This window comes from Podarcis erhardii (assembly GCF_964252035.2).
Source record: "Podarcis erhardii genome assembly, chromosome: 5".
Taxonomy (NCBI): domain Eukaryota; kingdom Metazoa; phylum Chordata; class Lepidosauria; order Squamata; family Lacertidae; genus Podarcis; species Podarcis erhardii.
The window spans coordinates 80,711,095-80,731,629 of NC_138509.1; the positions used below are offsets into that span (position 1 = coordinate 80,711,095).

At 41.2% G+C, this 20,535-nt stretch overlaps 1 protein-coding gene and 1 long non-coding RNA gene across 4 annotated transcripts in view; both read left to right on the plus strand.

The window, feature by feature from the left end:
• The window catches only part of RSRC1 (arginine and serine rich coiled-coil 1), a 161,742-nt gene that overhangs the window by 129,720 nt on the left and 11,487 nt on the right, over positions 1-20,535 (plus strand). For 2 of the 3 annotated variants that reach the window (XM_081862749.1, XM_081862750.1), the window contains exon 8: positions 4,689-6,312. The exons of the other annotated variant lie outside the window; for it this stretch is intronic. In XM_081862749.1, coding sequence (XP_081718875.1) covers positions 4,689-5,158 — 470 coding nt within the window. In that variant the 3' untranslated portion in view covers positions 5,159-6,312. Of the gene's footprint in view, positions 1-4,688; positions 6,313-20,535 lie in introns of those variants that run through there. 3 annotated transcript variants of the gene reach the window in all.
• LOC309342403 lies at positions 9,118-13,011 on the plus strand. The gene is made up of 2 exons (XR_014156778.1): positions 9,118-9,711; positions 10,593-13,011. It is a non-coding gene; the product is annotated as an uncharacterized lncRNA (long non-coding RNA).

Below are 20,535 nucleotides of genomic sequence, written 5' to 3' on the forward strand. Positions count from 1 at the left end.
TTTCCTTGACACCTGATGGGAGGGTGTTCCACAGGGCGGGCACCACTGCCTGGTTCCCTGTAACCTCACTTCTCGCAGTGAGGGAACCATCAGAAGGCCCTCCAGGTATACTGGGCTAAGGCCCTTTAGGGCTTTAAAGGTCAGCACCAACATTTTGAATTGTGCTCAGAAATGTACTGGGAGCCAATGAAGGTCTTTCAGGACCAGTGTTATATGGTCTCAGCGGCCACTCCTACTAGGACACACAAATGGGTAGTGTTGTGCTTAGGTCCTGCTGTTGATCTAGGCATAGTCATCTGATCAGTCACTGTAAGAACAAGATGGTGGACCAGATGGGCCAGTGGTCTGATCTGGCATGTTCTTACATCCTTATCTTGAAGTGATGGCTCCATCACAGTGTCCAGTGTCATCCAGCATGTAAAGAAATCTAGGGGAAGGCACAAGTTATATTGGTCCTACTGTCACCACTTCAGAGTCCAAGCATATTTCACTCATATCCTGAACTGAATTAAAAGGAAATAGACACATACACCCCACCACCAAACCTGATGACCACAATTTAGCACCAGCCTTAGAGCCCCCAGAAAGTTGGTTGGGTGGAAGTGACCAATAGGACTATACACTGCTGAAAGGTTCTGTCTCTGAGCTATCCAACAGAGCCAGCAAAGATTAACAAAGCAGATAGAAATTAAAATTAACAGTATGTAAAACTGAGGGCAATTTTGAGGGAGTATGGCATCTCTAAAGGGATCTTGCAAGAGGGAGTTGAATGTCAATGAGGGGAAGTCCTTCCAGCAAGGAAAGTAAAAGGTGTGTCAGGATTTTGCAGTCATTTATGTGGGGCAGGAAATAAGACAATACCTGGCATTGCCAGTAAACGTACATAGTCATCAATGTACATGGTGCAGCCTTTCCCAAGTGTTTCCCATGGTGCAGCCTTTTCCTAGTGTTTTGCAGATATTTTGGACTACAACTGCCAATCAGCCTCAACCTCAGTCAGCACAACCATGCTGTCTGAGACTCATGAGAATTGTAGTCCAGAATATCTAGAAGACAGAATATCTAGAAGTTAAAGAAGGCTGCCATAGTTCTTTAAAAAGTAATTTGCCCCAAAGAGCTTACAGTGTGAACTTTGACCAGTAGGGGAAACAATAGTTTCCTGTATTTTTGAAAATATGTCCCTGTTTGAAGATTGAATTTTGTAACAAATTCTGCCACTGGTTCAGTAACAGATACTGTCAGTATTAAGAATTCTGCTGATGTAATTTGCTTGAAAAATAATCTGAAATGAAATCCAGATTGAGGCCAAAATACCTTTTGAAATAATTTTAAGGAATTAGCATGTTAGAAAATCATTTAATTGGTGTAGGAGGGGGGAGTAAACCAGATAACCACAAAATTCTTATAGGTGCTTTTGGCAAAGCTAGATGTATGAAAGTTAATATCCGAAGGAAATATGAGCAATAATTGTTGTCTTACTATTCTTAACTTTTGTTGAAACACCCCCCCACACACACATTAGCCATATTTTATCTGAATACAGGGTGTATCCAACTAAGTTATACACAGAGTAGACCCAGTGAAATTTATGGATTTAAGTTAGTCATGTGCATAATTTTTAATGGGCTTACTCTGTGTAGAACTAACATTGGATACAACTTCATATAGTTTATAAATTCTCTGCAGCCAGCAAAAACTATTAGTCGAAAATAAATATTGATTTGTAATTGAAATTACCAATTCATTGGATGCTTAGCTTTTATTCCCCATGCTTTGCCTTGTATTTAAAATAAATGCAAGAAATTGCCCTGCCCCTCTCTCAAGTCTTAAAGGAGCACTTTGGAAAGTAGCAGGATTCTGGAAATGGACTGCTTTGCTAAGGAAAACATGTGGTATAAAGAAGCATATTGTTTTCCAGCACATGAAGAAAGGTTGTTCTTTTATCTGCCCCTTAGTAATGGTGTCTTAACATTACTTTTATTATAATTTTATTGCCAAATCAGGTGTGAGATTAGATGTTGGATGTTACATGTAATCTGCTCAGAAATCAAATTATTTGACCTCCAAGCCCACCACTACACCCTCCTGCTGGTTTGCTGTTACATATGCGGCATTTTCCTGTCATGAATACAAATGGAGGACAAATTAGAATTTACAGACAGCTGACCTGAGCTACAGATTAGAGACAAGGGGGCTTGTGCTACTTTAAATGTTTTAATTATCACAGTCCCTATAACCAGTTGAAGGACTCCCTCACAAAAATATTTTTTATAGCAGAGTAGGGGAGGTGTGAGAGATTTCCCCCATCTAATTTGAATTTGACAGATCCAAATTGCACTTCCATTGGAGCTATGCTAATTTTCTGCATAAAATTAGGTCTATTAATAAAAATACACCACTTTTACAAGAATGTTTTCAATGGCAGAGGGTGTTTTAATTTGGGACTAACTGAAAACAGCATTTGAATTTTATTTATGATGGCATCAGGATTTATGACAGCTTTATTGGCAGACCTGATTTTCTTTAAATTCTAGGCCTGGCTAGTCAAACTCAAAGTAAATTAAATATGTGGCCACAAGAGCACTGTGATAAGGTGCAATATAAATACTGCTGAAGAAGAAAATGGTACTTTTCCATATTAAAACCAGGCATGTTGGATTACTGCTATGAGGTGCTTAAACAGTTGACTTTAATATATCATGCATAATACAATTAAAAGTTTTCTTGATTTATTAAAATGGAGCTGCTCATTAAAACATACAATTTGAAAAATGTGAAGTGAAAGATGGTTAAAATATCTGACAGTGATAACACTATTTTGGTACCGGGAATGAATCAGTGTGTAAAAGATTTAGAGGGGATTATAGGGAAAAGACATTTGTAAAAGTGATCTTAAATATCAAAGGGGTAGAGTGAAATAAGGATTCGTTTCTTTGAATTCAAGAAATAATATTGACTAATGCTAAATGAATATGTTATCCTGATGCCTTCATTCTTGAATTTGCATTTTTGTTTCTCATGTGTGTTGGCCCAGTGTTGAATTGATTAGTTATGCCTAGCTAGTAAGCAGTGAAACATTTTATATACACTTGGGAAATAAATTTGGCAGAAAATCAGCATGAGTAGATTTAATTATCGCTCTGAGACCTTTCCCTTTTCTAGCTTAGTGATCCTGAAACTCCATGTGTTTCACTGAAATCTGTGTGGACGCTAAGCTTCGCTTCCCAATTTGTTCCTCCACACAATGATAAGCCAAGCAATTACTGCTTTATTGATTTTTCATCATGGCAAATTTAAAGTTGATTTTTCCCTGAAAAGGCAGGGGTGATTAAGTGTTTCCCCTCAGTTTAGTACAAGAGAGCTGTGTGGCAGAATCTAATATCCTGAGGTCAACCTCTGCAGGGAGATAATACGCTGTCTTGGCCACGTGTTAAGGAGAGAAATCAGGGCTACAAATGTGATAGGATATATGTGGAGACAGTTTAATTTGCTCCATTTATATGAACAATTCACATGGTCCCTGCTTGGAAAACATTATATTGAATAGGCTTGGAAATAAAGCCCACGTGAGCAGAAAGAAAGGGTGAGTACAAGTCAGCAGAATGTTTACCAAATTGTTCTTTAGGGAAGATAACTGTAGTTTCAAAATATTTATAAGTAACATTTGTAAATATTGTTTCAGATTCATATGGTAAGATCTTTAATACAATACTGAAGGGCTGCATCTAGGATGTTTTTTCTTTAAGTCAGAAATTAAGAATCTGGAGAGTATGGACATTCCAGTTGCAATCTGTATCATTCATGCAGTTAATGCTTTGTGTAATATGTAAGTTTTTAAACGCACCATTCTCTTTGTTATTCTGACAATGAGACCTGTGGTGTAAGGTGATTTTTAGTTCCATTCTGCAGATAGAAATGACTCATCAAGGTGCTTTTGTACTCTGTCATAGAATCATAGAGTTAGAAGGGATCCCAGGGGTCTTCTATTCCAACCCCTCGCAATGCAGGAATCTCAACTAGATCATCCATGGCAGATGGCCATCCAACCTCTGTTTAAAAACATCCAGTTTTTAAACAGTGGAGAGTGCACCACCTCTCATGGGAGACTGTTCCACTGTTGAACAGCTCTTAATATTAGGAAGTTCTTCCTGGTGTTTAGTGGGAATCTCCTTGTAACTTGAATCCATTGGTTTGGGTCCTACACTCCAAAGCAGGAGAAAACAAACTTGCTCCAACCGCCATGTGACAGCCCTTTAGACTGCAATTGTGGGAATTACAGAAGTGCATGCTCCTTCAGAGATAGGGATAGGGATAGGTGTCTGTGTCCTATACATAGAATAGCTGGAACTAGCAGGATTCTAATGCAGCCTTCTGTTTGATACTTAGTTCAGAGAATATTATTTTACTTATATTGAAGAGAATTCAGTCTTGCTACCCCCCCCATTCTGCAGCCTCAATGCACCAGCAGGCTTGACCCAAGGTTTGTAGAATTCCCTTTTTTTAAAAAAAGAAAAACCCTAAGAGGGGGCACCAGAAACAGTTCAGTGGGCATTGTTATGCATGGTTGCAGTAGATGGTCAGAAAACCAGAGGGGAGGCAGTTATGTGTGGTCATGCTGGAGTCTCCCCCAAAGGGTGTCACCATCCCCTACCGACCCAAGCCATCCAGTTCTCCTGTCATCTTTGCAGGCGGTCAGGACAGGTACAGCAGCGGCAGTGCAAGTAACCTCCACACCACCCCATCAGTGTGCCTCAACTCTGACCTGGAGGGACCACCTCAAGAGGCCTATACCATTCAAGGACAGTATGCCATTCCACAGCCAGATCTGACCAAGCTGCAACAGTTGGCAATGCAACAGTCACACTTTCCAATGTCTCATGGCAACACTGGATTCCATGGTTTGGATGCATCAGCTCAAACTATTTCTCATGAACTCACCATTCCAAACGATCTGATTGGATGCATCATTGGGCGTCAAGGCGCCAAGATCAATGAGATTCGCCAGATGTCTGGGGCGCAGATCAAAATTGCCAATCCAGTGGAAGGATCTACTGACAGGCAGGTTACCATAACTGGATCTGCAGCCAGCATTAGCCTGGCTCAATATCTAATTAATATCAGGCTTTCTTTGGAGACTGGTGGAATGGGAAGCATCTAGGACAATGCAACCGCCTCACGCATTACCTGTTTCTGCTGTTCATCCCCACGGTCCATCTGTGTAGTTTTTGAGCAGTCAGCGATTCCAGGTTTTAACTAGTTTGTAAATTTTCAGTTCTACATGCTTTACCCATCTACTCATGTTTTTTTTAAAAAAATTGCAGCATTTTAATTCCCTTTCTCTGTTCAGCTGTTAAAATGCTGATTCATATTTTAGTTTATACGCTTCTCCCCCTTTCTTGGCTCATGAAGTTTTTCTGTTATGTCATGAGATGTAAGAGTGGAATTAATACATTTGAGTTTAGTTCTGTAATGTCAGAATTTTTTAAAAAAAATAAAAAGATGGACTGGGAAAAAAGAAAAAGAAAACCAGAGGGGAGGGAGAATGGCGTATCCCAGAGGAGGACATGGCTGGATAGGACCTTGGTCAGGAGCTTTCCACACAGATAAATTTCACTGCTAGTCCTATTTGTTTAGTTACTAAAAAAAATGTAGATATTTTTCCCTTTTAGAACACAGAGGGCAGATTCTATATCTCAGTGTTCTCTGATAAATCAAAGTAGCATGTTGGGATGAAGGCACATCCAGACCACTTCTTCCTGATATACTAGCTTTCCTGAGCAGGAAGGTTTTGACTTAGGGGTATTGAACCAACCTCCACATTATGAAGTGGTACGGTCCCAAGATTGCAGCGCATCAGACTTTTTGGGTGCATTAACCAGGCATTGTGTTCGCTCAGGTATCCTTCCTACATAAAATTTTACAGTCTTCTCCTGCATAGACAACACGAGAGGTCCGGAGGGTGGAAACACAAAAATGGGCTTTTTCTGTGATGGCTCTCAGCTTTATGGAATGCTCTCCCCCAGGAGGCTCGCCTGGCACCCTCATTACAGTGGTACCTTGGTTTACGAACTTAATCCATTTCGGAAGCCGGTTCTTAAACCAAAGTGTTCTTAAACCAAGATGTGCTTTCCCATACAAAGTAATGGAAAACCGATTAATCCGTTCCAGATGATGAAAAACAACCCCTAAAACAGTAATTGGACATGAATTTTACTATCTAATGAGGCCATTGATCCATAAAATGAAAGCAATAAACAATGTACTGTACTGTACAATCAATAAAACAGTATTGATGATTTAAAAAAATGAAAATGTGATTTTTTTTCTTTCTTACCTGCACTGATGATAGTCATTGTTTGGATGGGGGGTTGGGGTCCTCTTCCAGATTCACAATTGGTGACTCCTCTCCTGCCATTCCTTCCCTTGCTTTTTTTTACACCACTGCCACCTACACCACCGCCACCTGGTTCAGACTCACTGGATCTTTTCCTTACCAAAAATTGAGACTTCCTTTTGCCGATGTTTTAAAACATGTCTAAAGTGAGACATTGCAGGTGTTAGTGGCATGACTTACAGCAGCTTTATCAGGGTGATATTTTTCAGCAATAGTTTGCACTTCATCCCATTTTGCAAACATTTCTTTGATTGTTGCTGTAAATAGACTTTCTCTGCTCTCCTCCTCTGAAGATATTTCCTCGGTTGCCGCCTTTTGCTGCTCCATCAGAATGTTTTGAAGTTCTTCTGTGGTGAGCTCAGCCCTGTGCTCCTCCACTAACTCCTCCACATCAGCACCACTTACTTCCAAGCCCATGGAATTTTCCAGAGACACAATATCCTCAACAAGAAGAGCATCCTCTTCAACAGCCTCTGTTACATGTTCTGGGACAGCTTCTGGCCACAATTTCTTCCATGCTTCCTTCAGTGTTCTCTCCATCCTTTGTCTATCATATGTAAGCAATGGAGGATATTAAAATGATTCTTCCAGAACTCTCTTAAGGTTAGTTCTGTGTCCAAGGTCACCTCAAAGCACCTTTAGAACAATGCTTTGGTGTAAAGCTTCTTAAAATTAGATATGACCTGCTGGTCCATGGGGTGGATGAGAAAAGTTGCGTTGGGGGGAAAAACTTTACACTGATGAACGCAAACCCTTCCTACAACTCATCCTCCAAGCCTGGAGGATGACTTGGCACTTCATTGGAAGATTTTTGTCCTGGAGGTATTTTTTCACACTTGGCCCAAACTCAATAAAAAATTGTCTTGTTACCCAAGCTCTGCTGTTCGCCCCCCAACTTCACATGCAGTTTGCTTTTTATGACATTGTTCTTCTTAAAAATCCTGGGGTTCTCAGAATGGTAGACTCGCAAAGGCTTCAACTTAAAATATCCACTTGTATTTGCACAAAATAAAAGGGTTAGCCTATCTTTCATGGGCTTATGCTGTCTCCTCTTTTGTGATGTTGGTCCTCTTTGGCATTTTCTTCCAAAAGAGGCCTGTCTCATCACAGTTGAAAACTTGTTGGGGAACGAAGCCCTGTGACTCAACATAATCTTTAAATTCCAAAACAAATCGGTCAGCATCTATTTTGTTGGCACTGGCAGCTTCACCGTGTCTCACCACACTGTGACTGCCACTTCTCTTCTTAAAATTTTCAAACCACCCTCTGCTTACCTTGAAACTCTCAACCTCATCACTTGCTCCAGGGGCATTTGCGATGAGGTTGGCATGCAAATGTAAAGCTTTTTCACAAATTCTGCTTTCAGAAATGCTGTCACCGGCCAACTGTTTCTCGGTTATCCATATTAAAAGCAGTTTTTCCATTTCTTCCATTGTCTGTGTTCGTTGCTTTGTGAGTGTTTTAACACCTTTTGCAACACTGGCCCCCTTAATGGCATCCTTATTTTTTAAGATGGTACAAATTGTAGATTTGGCCATACCAAACTGCGTTGCCAGATCACTTACACCCAGGGGCCAGCAAACGTTTTCAGCAGGAGGCCGGTCCACTGTCCCTCAGACCTTGTTGGGGGGCTGGATTATATTTTTTTTGGGGGGGGGAATGAACAAATTCCTATGCACACTGGGAAGAATGGGGCGGGGGAAGGGCAGGTGTAATAAAATAAAATAAAATAATGTGCATTAAATCGGGGTGGGCAAGGCTCCTCAACAGACTAGCTCACCCACCACCATACTGCTCATCCTCCCGCTACCCCCCAAAACACACACATACCGAGACCCACAATCACCCCACAGAGAAATGGGTGGCTAGTTAAATATGCAGACAACGGTCAAGGCGAAGGAGGGATGGCAGCTCCGGAGAAGCAGCACCAGGAGGGAGCTGGAAGAAGAGGTGAGGGGGGCAAGGAGTCCTCCTCCCCACCCACCCCAGCCTCCTTCTCGCTTTGCCGCCTGCCTCATTCGCCAAAGGGCTGGCGGCGCCACCGCAAAATGGGCTTTCTCCCCACCTAGAGAAAGAGCCGCTGCCACCACACTGCTGCTTCTTCTCGTGTAGCGGGTAGGCAGAGTGAGCTCGTCCACTACGCTTTCTGGCCCACAGGAGCACCAGGGCAACGGCAGCGTCGGGAGGAAGATTACTACTACTACTACTACTACTACTACTACTACTACTACTATTTCCCCAATGGCCTGAGTTGGAGGGAGAACAAGAGGAGAAAGGCTGGTGGGAAAGCAGAGAGGGAAGAGGATTTTTGTCCTTCCACCATCAAACTCCACGTGAACGCTCAGCTTCTGGGGGCACAAAACTACGAATAATATTCATGATATCAGGGTAAGCAAGCAAGCAAAGGCAGCCCGGCCCTCTACCCGAAACAAGGAGTGGGGGGCATGTGAAGGAGGCGAGCAATGCAACCCAGATCCACACCTTTTCTTGTCATTGGAGCCGCCCATCATGATGCAGGGCTGCATGGTGGCCGCAGCGCCACCACCAGAAGCCAGCTTGACTGCCCGGACGGAGCTTCTGCAGGCGACAAGAGGAAGAGGCCGAGCGGCGGCTGATTTACCTCCGCGCAGCGCGGGGACGTCTCTGTGAATCAAACGTTGCTGAGGTAAACCAAGTGAGGCGTTTGCTTGGCAGAGACACCCCTGTGCCACGCTGAGGTAAATCAGGCACGGCGTTTGATTGCCAGAGCCGCTACCACTCGGCCTCTTCCACCCATCGCCATCGCCAGGAGTCTCGGCTTCATGGCGGGTTCTTAAATGGCTGGGCGGGCCAGATCTAGGACCCAGGCGGACCTGATCCAGCCCGGGAGCCGTAGTTTGCCAACCCCTGACTTACACGGACCCCACTTTCACGCTTAGAAATAATTTGCTTCTTAGAGTTATCATGGTTCTCTTCCCTTTGCTGCGTTTATCCATGTCAACAGTCCCACAGTCAATCAATAAGTAGCTGAACTGAGTTCCACACAGTCCCCAAAACAATGGCACAAGGCAGAGTTCCCCAAAAGTCCCCAAAACGAAGGAGCAAAGCAGAGACAAAGGCACAAGGCAGACTCCCAGAAACAAAGGAACAAGGCAGAATCCCAAAATTTTCCACTCCCCCCCCTCCCACAGGGTGGGTGGGCTTACCTGCCAGGTGCCACTCACCTTGCTACCAGCTGGGGGGGGCAAGGGCCAGTAAAGAGCTGATGCTTTTCGGCCCAGGCTCACTTTGTTTTCTTACCAGGTTCACCGCTGGACTTCGCTCTTGGTCTTGGTTAGGTAAGTGTTCCTCGTCGGGGTTTGGAGCTGCGGTGTGGCCTGCTGGGCCCCCTATGGCCGGCACTGCTTCCGCGGCTTCGGGGGCGGGATGAGGGCCGCGGTGCGGCCTGCTAGGCCTCCTGCGGCTGGTGCCTTCTTCCCCCGGCAGCAGGGGCCGAATCCGGGCTTCACGGGTTGCGCGGTCTAGCTCTGGGCCGAGGGGCGGCCTACTGAGGCCTCCCGCGGTGAGAGCCCGGCAGCGGAGGCTGAATCAAGTCCACACAGGTGCCGGGACCTAGTTCTGGCCACGGTGCGGCCTACCAAGGCCTCCCACAGCCAGAGCCCGCAAATTCGCATTCCAAAAAAATAATACGCAAATTGGAATACTCATTTCCAAGGATGAAGTGTTCATGATCCAAATAGTTCATTAACTAGGCTGTTCGTAACCCAAGGTACCACTGTACTTATCTTTTGTTTCTTGGTCCATCTAGTTCATGCTCGCTAAGAGGCTCTAAAGGATGTGTTGAATATAGAAACTGCATTAATTTTAAGTTTGTTTGGTACAGATTTATCAGGAGCAATGTGTGTAAGAAAGGGAGAATAGCTTGTGTTATAGTCTATTTACCAATATTCATGCAGTAACTTCCGCTAAATGTGATCTCATAGTTCTGACTTTTTTCTTGTTCCTTCCTTCAGTCCATAAGTTAAAGGATTTTACCCACTCTTCACTAACATTAAATAATCTTTACTTCACTTGAAATACTTTTCTGTTACTTCAAAAGGACATTCTCTTTCGGATAATCTACAGGCTTCTTAGGAAGGTCTGAATATAGGTATACAATATATCATTTCTGTCCTGGTAATTTTGTGCTAAATAACTGATCACATACTGCTACTTACAGAGCTCAGGACAAGGACACTCAGCATATTACATTAAGGACAACAGTTAGAAATTTCCTTTTATTTAACACATCTGAATCACTATTCCCTGCAAATTGCTGGATGGTGCACATTCAAGGTCAGTTTGCATTATGCTCTGCAGCACGTGGATTGAGTGAATGCTTCCTTAACTTGCCTTGCATGTTTTATTAAGTTTCTGTATGATGAGTCAAGATGAAGCATCTACAGATCTCATGTCACGCTCATGGGCAAAGGGACTGAGCCACATGATGTCCTGATCAATAGTGATGTCCACCACCAAAGGAAGGTGATAACCCAAACAAGGTGGGAATCAGTAGGCCAGGAACCAGAAGGGAAGGTAACAGATGAATAGGGTAGGCAAAGCGAGGATAATGACCAAGGTTAGCTAAGGCAGGAGTTACACAGTGGTTTCTTAGAGCAACTGGAAGAGATGGCAGCCTGTCTGCTTTATTCTACACTTGGACTGTTAAAGGACTGGTGTGTTCCTCTAGACTGGAGTTTCAAGCTGTGAGGACTTCCTAGAGCAGGGGTCAGCAAACATTTTCAGCAGGGGGCCGGTCCACTGTCCCTCAGACCCTGTGGGGGGCCGGACTATATTTTGAAGGGAAAACAACAACAAACTCCTATGCCTCACAAATAACCCAGGTATGCATTTTAAATAAAAGCACACATTCTACTCATGTAAAAACACCAGGCAGGCCCCACAAATAACCCAGAGATGCATTTTAAATAAAAGGACACTGAACCACCCACAGGCCAGATTTAGAAGGCGATTGGGCCGAATCTGGCCCCTGAGCCTTAGTTAGCCTACCCATACCCTAGAGGAAGGCTTGGGGGGTCTCCTGATCCCTCCAAGGAGTCTGTGGTCTGGTCATCAAGAGTCCAGTGGCAGGAGGATCTCCTCAAGGTTCAGCGCATGAGATGTGCCAGCAGTTTGACAGAGGAAAGGTTGGGGAGTGGCTCCAACTCCTTCTCAGGACTACTGTTGTGGAAGGATATGCATCTGAGGATTGCTGGTCTGGGGCCACTGAAAGGATGTGCAATTAAAGGGCTCTGTGAATTTAAATTGTTATCTAGCTGCTCCTGTATTTGTTCCACTAAAGAAAAGTGGAAGAAACTGAGGAGCACTGGCCCTGCTTTGTCTTGCATCTACTACCTTGAATTTTCATTTTTGGAAACTACTTTTGAGATGATGTTCACTCTTAACAATATCTAGATCAGAGGCAGACATTTCAGTGTCCTCCACATGTTGTTGGATTACAATTCCCATCAGCCCCAGTCAGAATAGCCAATGGTCACAGGTGATGGAAATTGTAGTCCAGCATCACATGGGAGGCACCATATAGGCTTCCCTAATTTAGATTTAAATTTAGCAAGATATGGGAATCATTTTACTTTACTCTTCCGATTGTTACTTCTCATATTGTTCCCTAGTTCAATTGGCATTGATAACTAGGCATAACTTGCTACAGGAGGATTCAATTGCATGAGGTCATACCACGTGGCACACATAGCTGTAATAACTTAGAGTGCAGTACTCAATGATAAGAAAATATATTTAGATGCCCTTAAGTTCATTAGAGATTGCCAAAGGTCGCACTTTATGTTCCGCTAATTTTATTGAAGTTTATTGTTATGGCAGTGACCTGAACTCTGGCTGTGTGGCCTTTAACACATAGTATATATATATATTCTGCAAGAAATTCAATTTTAATTTTAGATAACATATGGTTAAGTTATTGCTTCATTAATCAAAATCGGTTGATCAACTGTAAGCTCAAGTAACAAAAGTATCTAACTTGAATGAAAGCTGGCTCAAACACTCGGCAGAAATTTCCATATGATATTGTGTAAATTAAACGCATATATGGCTCCACTATACAAAAAGCAGGATTTCAAACTGTTCAATTAATGCCTAACAAATGGCATATTTTAAGCAATATCTGAGAGCCTTCAACTGCACCCTTCATGTCCCTGGAGAGTAGAGATGTTGCTTCATTAGGCCGACATAACCACCTGGTGTTGAATTTCCAGTGTCTTGAGAATTTGTAACATCTGGTACATACTGTGATCTCCTTTTACGTATGTTTCATCTTTTATTGTAATTTTATGACAAATGGATTAATTAATATGGTGTACATTATTTGAGATATTCAGTTTAATATAAAGCAACATTTAGAACACAGATGCACCCAAAAAATTGAAATACCTAAGAAATGCTGCTAATATTGGTCAAGTCTTATTGTTATTCTGTGGCAACTGTTGTTTGTGGTTAACTATGGATTATGGCCGCCAAAAATTGCATGACTATGTAAACAAAAATCTTCACCTGTTTTCAGTTTTTAAATTTTAAGATTTCTTCTTAAACAAAAAATAAAATAAACTGATCCCTTCCTGCAAGCTCTTCGTCTTCACCTTCACCTGCTGCTAATTAGACTGAATATTCTTGTGTACTTTAAATTTTGCCTTTCATATAGTAGTTAGAAGGATGATTGACATTTCATAGTTTCCTTCCCCTCCTTGCCCACCATTTCTCTGCCTTTCAGAACTTCCTTTCATTTTACCTAACCTTCTCAGTTATGCAGTATTGCCAAGCTGAAGATGTTTGGATAGAGTCAAATGGTTTTTCTTTAATGGTGTTTTGGACGTTAGGTTCAGTTAGCAGGAGCTCATCAAGAATAGAAGGAAATATCTTGTAGGCAAGAACTTGAGGCCCTTCTTTGGATGGTAGTATGGGCTGGGAACTGATTGGGAAGAGAAGTTGGCAAGTTGATTGTTGAGGAGTATCTGGAATTGTCCTTGTTCCCAAAATAACCACCACATCTGTGAAATTTCACAGGATGTTTCCTAACTGATACAGATCAGTATCTCCATCTCAACTCATAAGTATGCAAGTAACTAATCTGAGGTCTAATATTTCTGTTGTAAGTTGTTTGTGGTGTGCTTGAATTTTTAATTTTTTTATTTGCCATGAATATGCTAAGTCACTTACTGTATCTGTCTCAGTTCTCCAACTGTAAAATTGGGGGAGAGATGGAATCAATAAAGGACGGATTCATTTAAGAATGTGTATTGGATTGGTTCAAATGGAACAATTTATTTCTGTTTCCTTTTGTTGTGCAGATATTGTTAAACACTACTTGTTGTACACTTTGCCAAGTGCATTGTGGTACTTGTGCAACAGTTTCTAGAGTGGTACTTTCATATTACTTGACTTGTGATTGACTTGCCAAAATGGTAGACCACCTTTCCCCCCCCCCTTTTTTTTTTAGTATAATGACCACAGAATGGTTGAGGTTGGATTGGAAGGAAAAGCTGAAAAGTCAAATTTTCTTCAGATGTGAGAAAGGGGCAGAGACTGCAATCTTTAATGTATTGGCTCCTGGTGCTGCTGCTTGATCATGGCTTGTTTAACTATTTGGAATATTAGATAAGTCAAAGGGACAAATTTTAATAAGTGCTGATCTGATATAAATAATTCACCAACTGCAGTTTCATCATTATAAAAATCACGGACATTTTTTGTGAGGCATTAAAACGTGCTTATATTTTAATCACCAACGATAGGGTTTTGCCAGTAAGACCTTATTCTTCCTCTATTTTTTATAGGTTTGTGTTTTTCTAATATATCCAGATGTGAGATTGCTTGTATAATAATATTGTGAAGCTGAAGTTCTAAAAAAGAAGAAAGAGAGAAAAGAGCAACTCTGGAATGGCAATATGTCAAGAAACCTCTGCTATTTGTTAAAAGCTGTTTTCATTTTAACGGTTATAAAAATGAGAAGTGTCCTTAATATTGGGCTCTATTGATCAGTAAAGGTCAGGGGCAGGGTGTACATTGCATGTACCTACCATTGCAGAGTAGCCGGCTAGCTTAACAAAAAAATGTTCCTCTTTGTGAAGGCCATTTTCCTGCAGTCGTAGAGATTCTCCTGCCACCATGTAGCCTCAGGATAAGGCTATCAGTGGCTAGTAGCCATGATGGTTATAATCTGCCTCCACTGTTGGAGGCAATGTGTTCCTGAATACCAATTGCTAGGAACTGCAAAGTCGTGCTTGCATGCTTCCCATAAGCATCTGTTTGACCACAGTAAGAAGAGGATGATCTGATCTGGGTGGCCTGATCCAGGAGGGCTCTTCTTCTACTAGATATTACTGGAAATGAAGGACTGCATTGGGTCTGTATTGACTGACATGAGAGGAGAATTGCACCCAGTCCACATATCTTTTCTCTCCTACTTTCCCTTGATCCATTTGTAATTTATTTGATTATCTATATATTCTGTGTTAAAACATTGTCTCTACTATCAAAGTGTGACTTAACATAAAGCCTGTTTTTGACTAAAGGTTACAGCCAGTCTTACATTGCCAGGGGGGGTTGCATCTTCCTGCCAGCAAAGGAGGCAGAGAAGCATGTCTTAGTGGTTCTTTGTTCTTGATCGGCTGCCAAATGGTCTTATTTTACAATCCTGCTGATGGTCACAAACTAAGGGTTTAGCAGTAGTGGGTCTTAAATACAAAGCTTCAGAAAATCTGAAGTAATAGCTGTCAGTTTGAAAGGATATGATTTCAGAGTTGCATTATTTACAACGTTTTCTTCACAGACCTAATGCAGCAAAGTCATAAATCTGTTTGTGAAATTACATCTGGCTTTGGAAGTACTGCGGTCTTACCAATTTAGCATTGGCTTGATTGCAAGTTCAAAACTGAAGAAAATGGGCTGTGAAGGAGATTTTGTGTTAAAACACTGTTATCCTTGACGATTAGCAGAAACTGCAAGGGGCACCCGCAGCTACCTCACAAGATGAAAACATAAATCCATATTATTAGTTTGATATGTTTTAAAGGGTTTTTCAGGCCGAAAGACCTTCCTTAAGAGTCTACAGATGTTCTACAGCTGCTTTATTGCCAGTTGGCTTCAGAGAACTGTCTGGAACCTCTGATTATTGGGATCATGAACATTTCTAATACAGCCCTTGTCCTCCCAAGTTAGATATACCACTGTATGTGCTTCCTGGCATATTTGTCTTCCTTGTGTCATTATCGCAACACAATGGAATTTCTAATAAATGGAGCCCAAGGTAATTAATTATGGAAATAAGATCCCACGTGCTTAAAGTGCATGAATAAGTAGCTTAAACTCATCTTCAACATTTAGGTGAATTATATAAACAGATGGTCAGCAATACCTTGGGCAAGTTATGGGTTTCATTTAAATTCATGGTTCTTAGAGAAGGCTTTAAATATTTTATAATTACCTGGAAGATGATTATTTTTAATAATACTGCAGCACATCTCTACATAAGGCTTCAAACATTATGGGTTGGATACTATGAGCAGTAAATGGACTTCTGCTCACCCCCCCCCCCACATTTTTTATATATTGTCTTTTAGATTAAAAATATATGTATGTATGTGCCTATTCCCTTAACTCATGTCAGCATGAGATACCTGTAGACTAATATGTATCATGAATATAAGTACCTCATTTAAATTTCTGAGGGTTAGGCTTTAAATTTCCATTTATTTGCACTGTTTGGCCTATTGAGGTTTTCATTTGTCAAATTTGTTAGCTCTTGGGTATTAGTTACGCAAATATTGATGTGTAGCTTTGGCCTGTTAGCTATCAATTGAAATCAGAAAATCAATGGTCTTAATAGTTCCTTATTACATAGTTGATGCATTTGCAAGGCTAAGTTGAGTACTGTCAGTGAATAATCAATTCAGTCAAAAACTATTACCTGATCACTGCCAGAAACAGTTTCCTATAAATACACCGATACATTATGTGAGTGCAACACCCTGTAGTGTATTTAAGAGAGAGGATTAACATCAAGCTTGTCATTCTAGTATGTGCTCAAAACTAGTGGGGAAATGACAATTTTAACATTAAAAAACTAATATAAAGGTGGTAGGTTGATCACTGAGTGAAGCAGACCAACAAGTGAAGCTGCTCGCTCCAAATTTAGGCACAGATCGTAGCTGAGGTAACATTGCAAACCTTCCAAAGACAAGATGATCAGTGCCATGCTCAACTATTATGGAGCCATATATAGCCCAATTGCTAATTCAGACAAACACAATCACACACAGACACACCCAACATGATACACAATCCATCCACCCTCAGCATGCTAATCATTAGTAGCACAATGGAGGAAGGTCTATATGTCCATCCTATACATGCATCCAGCCACCCTGCTATTTTTAGGGCCAAAGCATGTTGATTGTTCAGGTTGTCAGTACACATTCTGTCAAGACATTATCTCTTTGCTTTGATAGATATATCCATGGATTGTTCTAGTTTGCTTGGAATTATGCAGTATGAAACATACAGGCTGCTATGTATTTGGCCAGCTTTATACAGTACACAAATGTTTAATCCTTGACCTCCTTCAGTTTAGTACCTGCGTAGCAATATTGAAACGTCAGGGTGCACTTACTGGAAATATTCCAAAGCGGTTTTTCTGGTGGTGGTTGTCACTGTTTTTAAATCACCTGTACATGTGCTTTGTGCTATACAATATTTAAAAATTGCTTTGGTTCTTGCCCACACTCTTTTACACATGCTGTGCCTGCCCTCCATGTATGTGGGTCAGAGGTTGATCTTGCCCTTAGATTGTAGGCAGAACAAAGATTGCCGGATGAAAAGTTTCTGGTATAATTATCAGTTTTGCAGGCATTGATGGGAAAACTCAAATCATCAAAAGTTCACCAAATATTTATCAGTCATGGTCAATTAATGCTTTGTGACATACAAAATAAGAAGAACTCATTTAAAAAAAAATTGTACATTGTTTGTAGTTGATTCCCTGAGGTGAGAATCAAAACCTTTGAAAAGCTGCACTTTTAAAAACCAGGTTACAATTCTGCTGTAGTTCTCATGGTCCACGTTTGCCAAGCTAATGAATCACTCTGGCATCTATAAATAAGCCATTCTGTGAATGAAAAGCCTTTATGGTTTTGGGGGTTTTTGTAATTATAATAAAAATGTTTTTCTCTGTCTTAGTTGTTTCACACACACATCATATGCTAATACTGAACACCCCCCACCCAATGTTTCTTTAAGATGGGATGGGAAACCTTTTTATGTGCAAACACCATATTCCTTCATAACTAACCTTCTGAGATCTGTGTACCAGTGTTGGGTGGGGCCAATCTAAAAAGTGGATACACCTCTTCTTTGGTCATACACACTTACAGAACCCACACATCTGTGTTCTCGCATATAACCAGGGCTTTTTTTCAGCCGGAGCTCACTGGAACTGAGTTCTGGCACCTCTCAGGTGGGTGCCATTGCCACTATAAGAGAACAAGGTAGGTTTTCATGTTGAATTCTGGCACCTCTTTTTCTAGAAAAATAGCATTGTGTGTATATAACATACAGCAATTTATTCACACCCACATCTCTCTCTCTCTCTCTCTCTCTCTCTCTCTCTCATACACACACACACACACACACACACACACACACAAGCATATATTGTCACTTCCCACCACCAAGCAATTAGGCTTGAAGAAAACATTGGAGCTTTCCCCCCAAGCTAAATGGCTAAGGTGGTGATCTTCTTGAAGACTGCAGCCCACGGTGCTGGGAGGGTTAATATCTTACTCCCTAGCTGCCTTCTCGGTCTTGGCAGTTAGGCTTGAAAAAAGCCTCAAATTGGCTCCAAAGGAAAGCTGTTTTCAAGCCTAATTGCCTAGCTAAAGGAGCAGCAGTTTTCGGGTGGGGGCAGCACATGCCCTTCGTTCTTTAGCTGCAGACCCTCATATGAAAATGCACCCATGCAGCAATTGTCCTTCTAAAAAGCTTCCACTGGCTCCTATGGAAGCCTTAAAAGAAACACCCTAATTGCTGGGGAGGAGAGGGTTCCCCACCCCAGCCTTAAGAACTGGAGTGATTATTCTAGAATAGTACTTTGAAATTTTCTCTCATCCCTAGTACATGAAGTTTAAACAAAAGCTGCTAAATGTGGCTCTGTATAACTTGGTGGCATACAATCCCTACACTCAGCTAATACTAACCTCCTCTTTGCATCCTCTCTTGGTCACTTAGGAACAACAGAGGCATGTAGAGATGGCTTCTGAGTGGCTGTTACCCTTTTCTGGAATTCGTTTCCGGGTTGTTTAGATCCTAAGTGTGAAAATTATTCAAAAATCATGTAAGCCATTTTAAGCAAGCAGTTTATGGTGAAATGTAAATGTGAAGTGCTTGTGGTTTCTTTGTTTCTTTGTTTGTTTGTGTGTTGTTAAAATATTTCATAATTTTAAAACCTTCTGATTTAACACTATTTAAGTTAAGTAAATCTACACATTCTGCTTTGTACTTCTGTGCTACACACAGCTCTGTTCTGCTAGAGCAACCTATTTCTTTACAGATGGATCTAAGAGGACTTCGTATTATGAGATTGGTGAAACGATTGTCTCCTTGGCAGCTGTTACGCATGTCACAAGGAATTATCTCAAGTTTCATTGTTCTTCCACTTCTGTCTTTTCTTTCTCCTTTCTCCTGATCTCCCACTCAAGAATAGCAAATGCAAGTAAACATGTTTCCCCATATGGCAAGGGGATTATTTCTGATGCCAAACTTTCCTCCTTATATATGAAGCTAATGTTCATTTGCTATTACACTTTTTGCCAGGGCTTTCAAGGTTTCTTACCAATATAATTTCTAATTTAAGATAGGCAGGATGGGCTGATGCCAAGAGTGAAAAGCTCTGTTTTTGTAGCACATGGGATACTGCATGGAGGTCAGAGGAAATGCTCATTAAGATTATTTGCATTAGCAGAGGAGAAATGTAACAATTGTTCTGATTTCTCCTGTTAGAACCATCTACTGTGTATATCTGATTCTTACTTTCGGTTATTTTATGACATCTGCAAACTTCACAATTGCTGCCTTCCATAAGATTTTTGAGGTCACTGGCATCTGGTACACAAGTGGTGGGATGTAATGCCAAACACAAAATTATGTTTGAGTATTTGTTAACAAGTCTGTAATCCATTAAGTACAAATTGTTGTTTGCCTAGTGCCAATCATTTTTAATCAGAATATCAAGTGATGGATTAAGTATATTCTGTAAACAAATTGTCCTGGTAGATCAAGTTTTGATTACTTCCCTGTGTCATATCAATCTTGTGGTAATTTCAAATGTCATTTTATTTATTTGTAGGCTTTCTTACCCGCCCTTCACCATAAAGCTCCAAGACGGGCTACAACAATATAATAATACAGTATTAAAATCAATTAAAACAATTCACAGCGGAATATTAAATGCTAAACACTTTTACTACCTGAATGTCTAGCATAGTTTGAGGCAAATGCCCACAAATTTGAGTCAAACTGGAAGATATGAATCCATGGTCCCTGGTGGTTCAGCACACATTCCATGGGTACAGGCTAACATCAAGAATTTTAACAACATTTATATAACACTTGATTGTAGTATAACTTCTCTGTGGTTGGATGAGGCACAACAAAAGGAAAGCTCCCAAACTGAGCACTTGCATTTAAGAGAACATAGCAGCTGCAGGGTAATGAAAGCATTAAGCCCATAAAAATTGAAAGATTCTTTCTTTCTTTCTTTCTTTCTTTCTTTCTTTCTTTCTTTCCCTCCACTGACCAGCTTCAGCTGTCCAGGGTTCCAAGCAGACTCCTTTCCAGTCACTTGGTATCATACTGGAGATGCCAGAGTTTAAAGCTGGGGCCTTCTGTGTGCAATGAACTATGATTCCCTCGCCGGAGCATCTGTTTGTTTATTGTTTGCTTTATTTGAAATAAAAAATAAGCATTACATATATAAAATATTATCCCAAACTCTCTGTATCGCAGTGTCTATTCTAGTATGGAATGCTATGAAATAAACAGTAGCCCCTGGAAAATTGCTACCCAACCTAGCAGTTCAAAAGCATACCAGTGCAAGT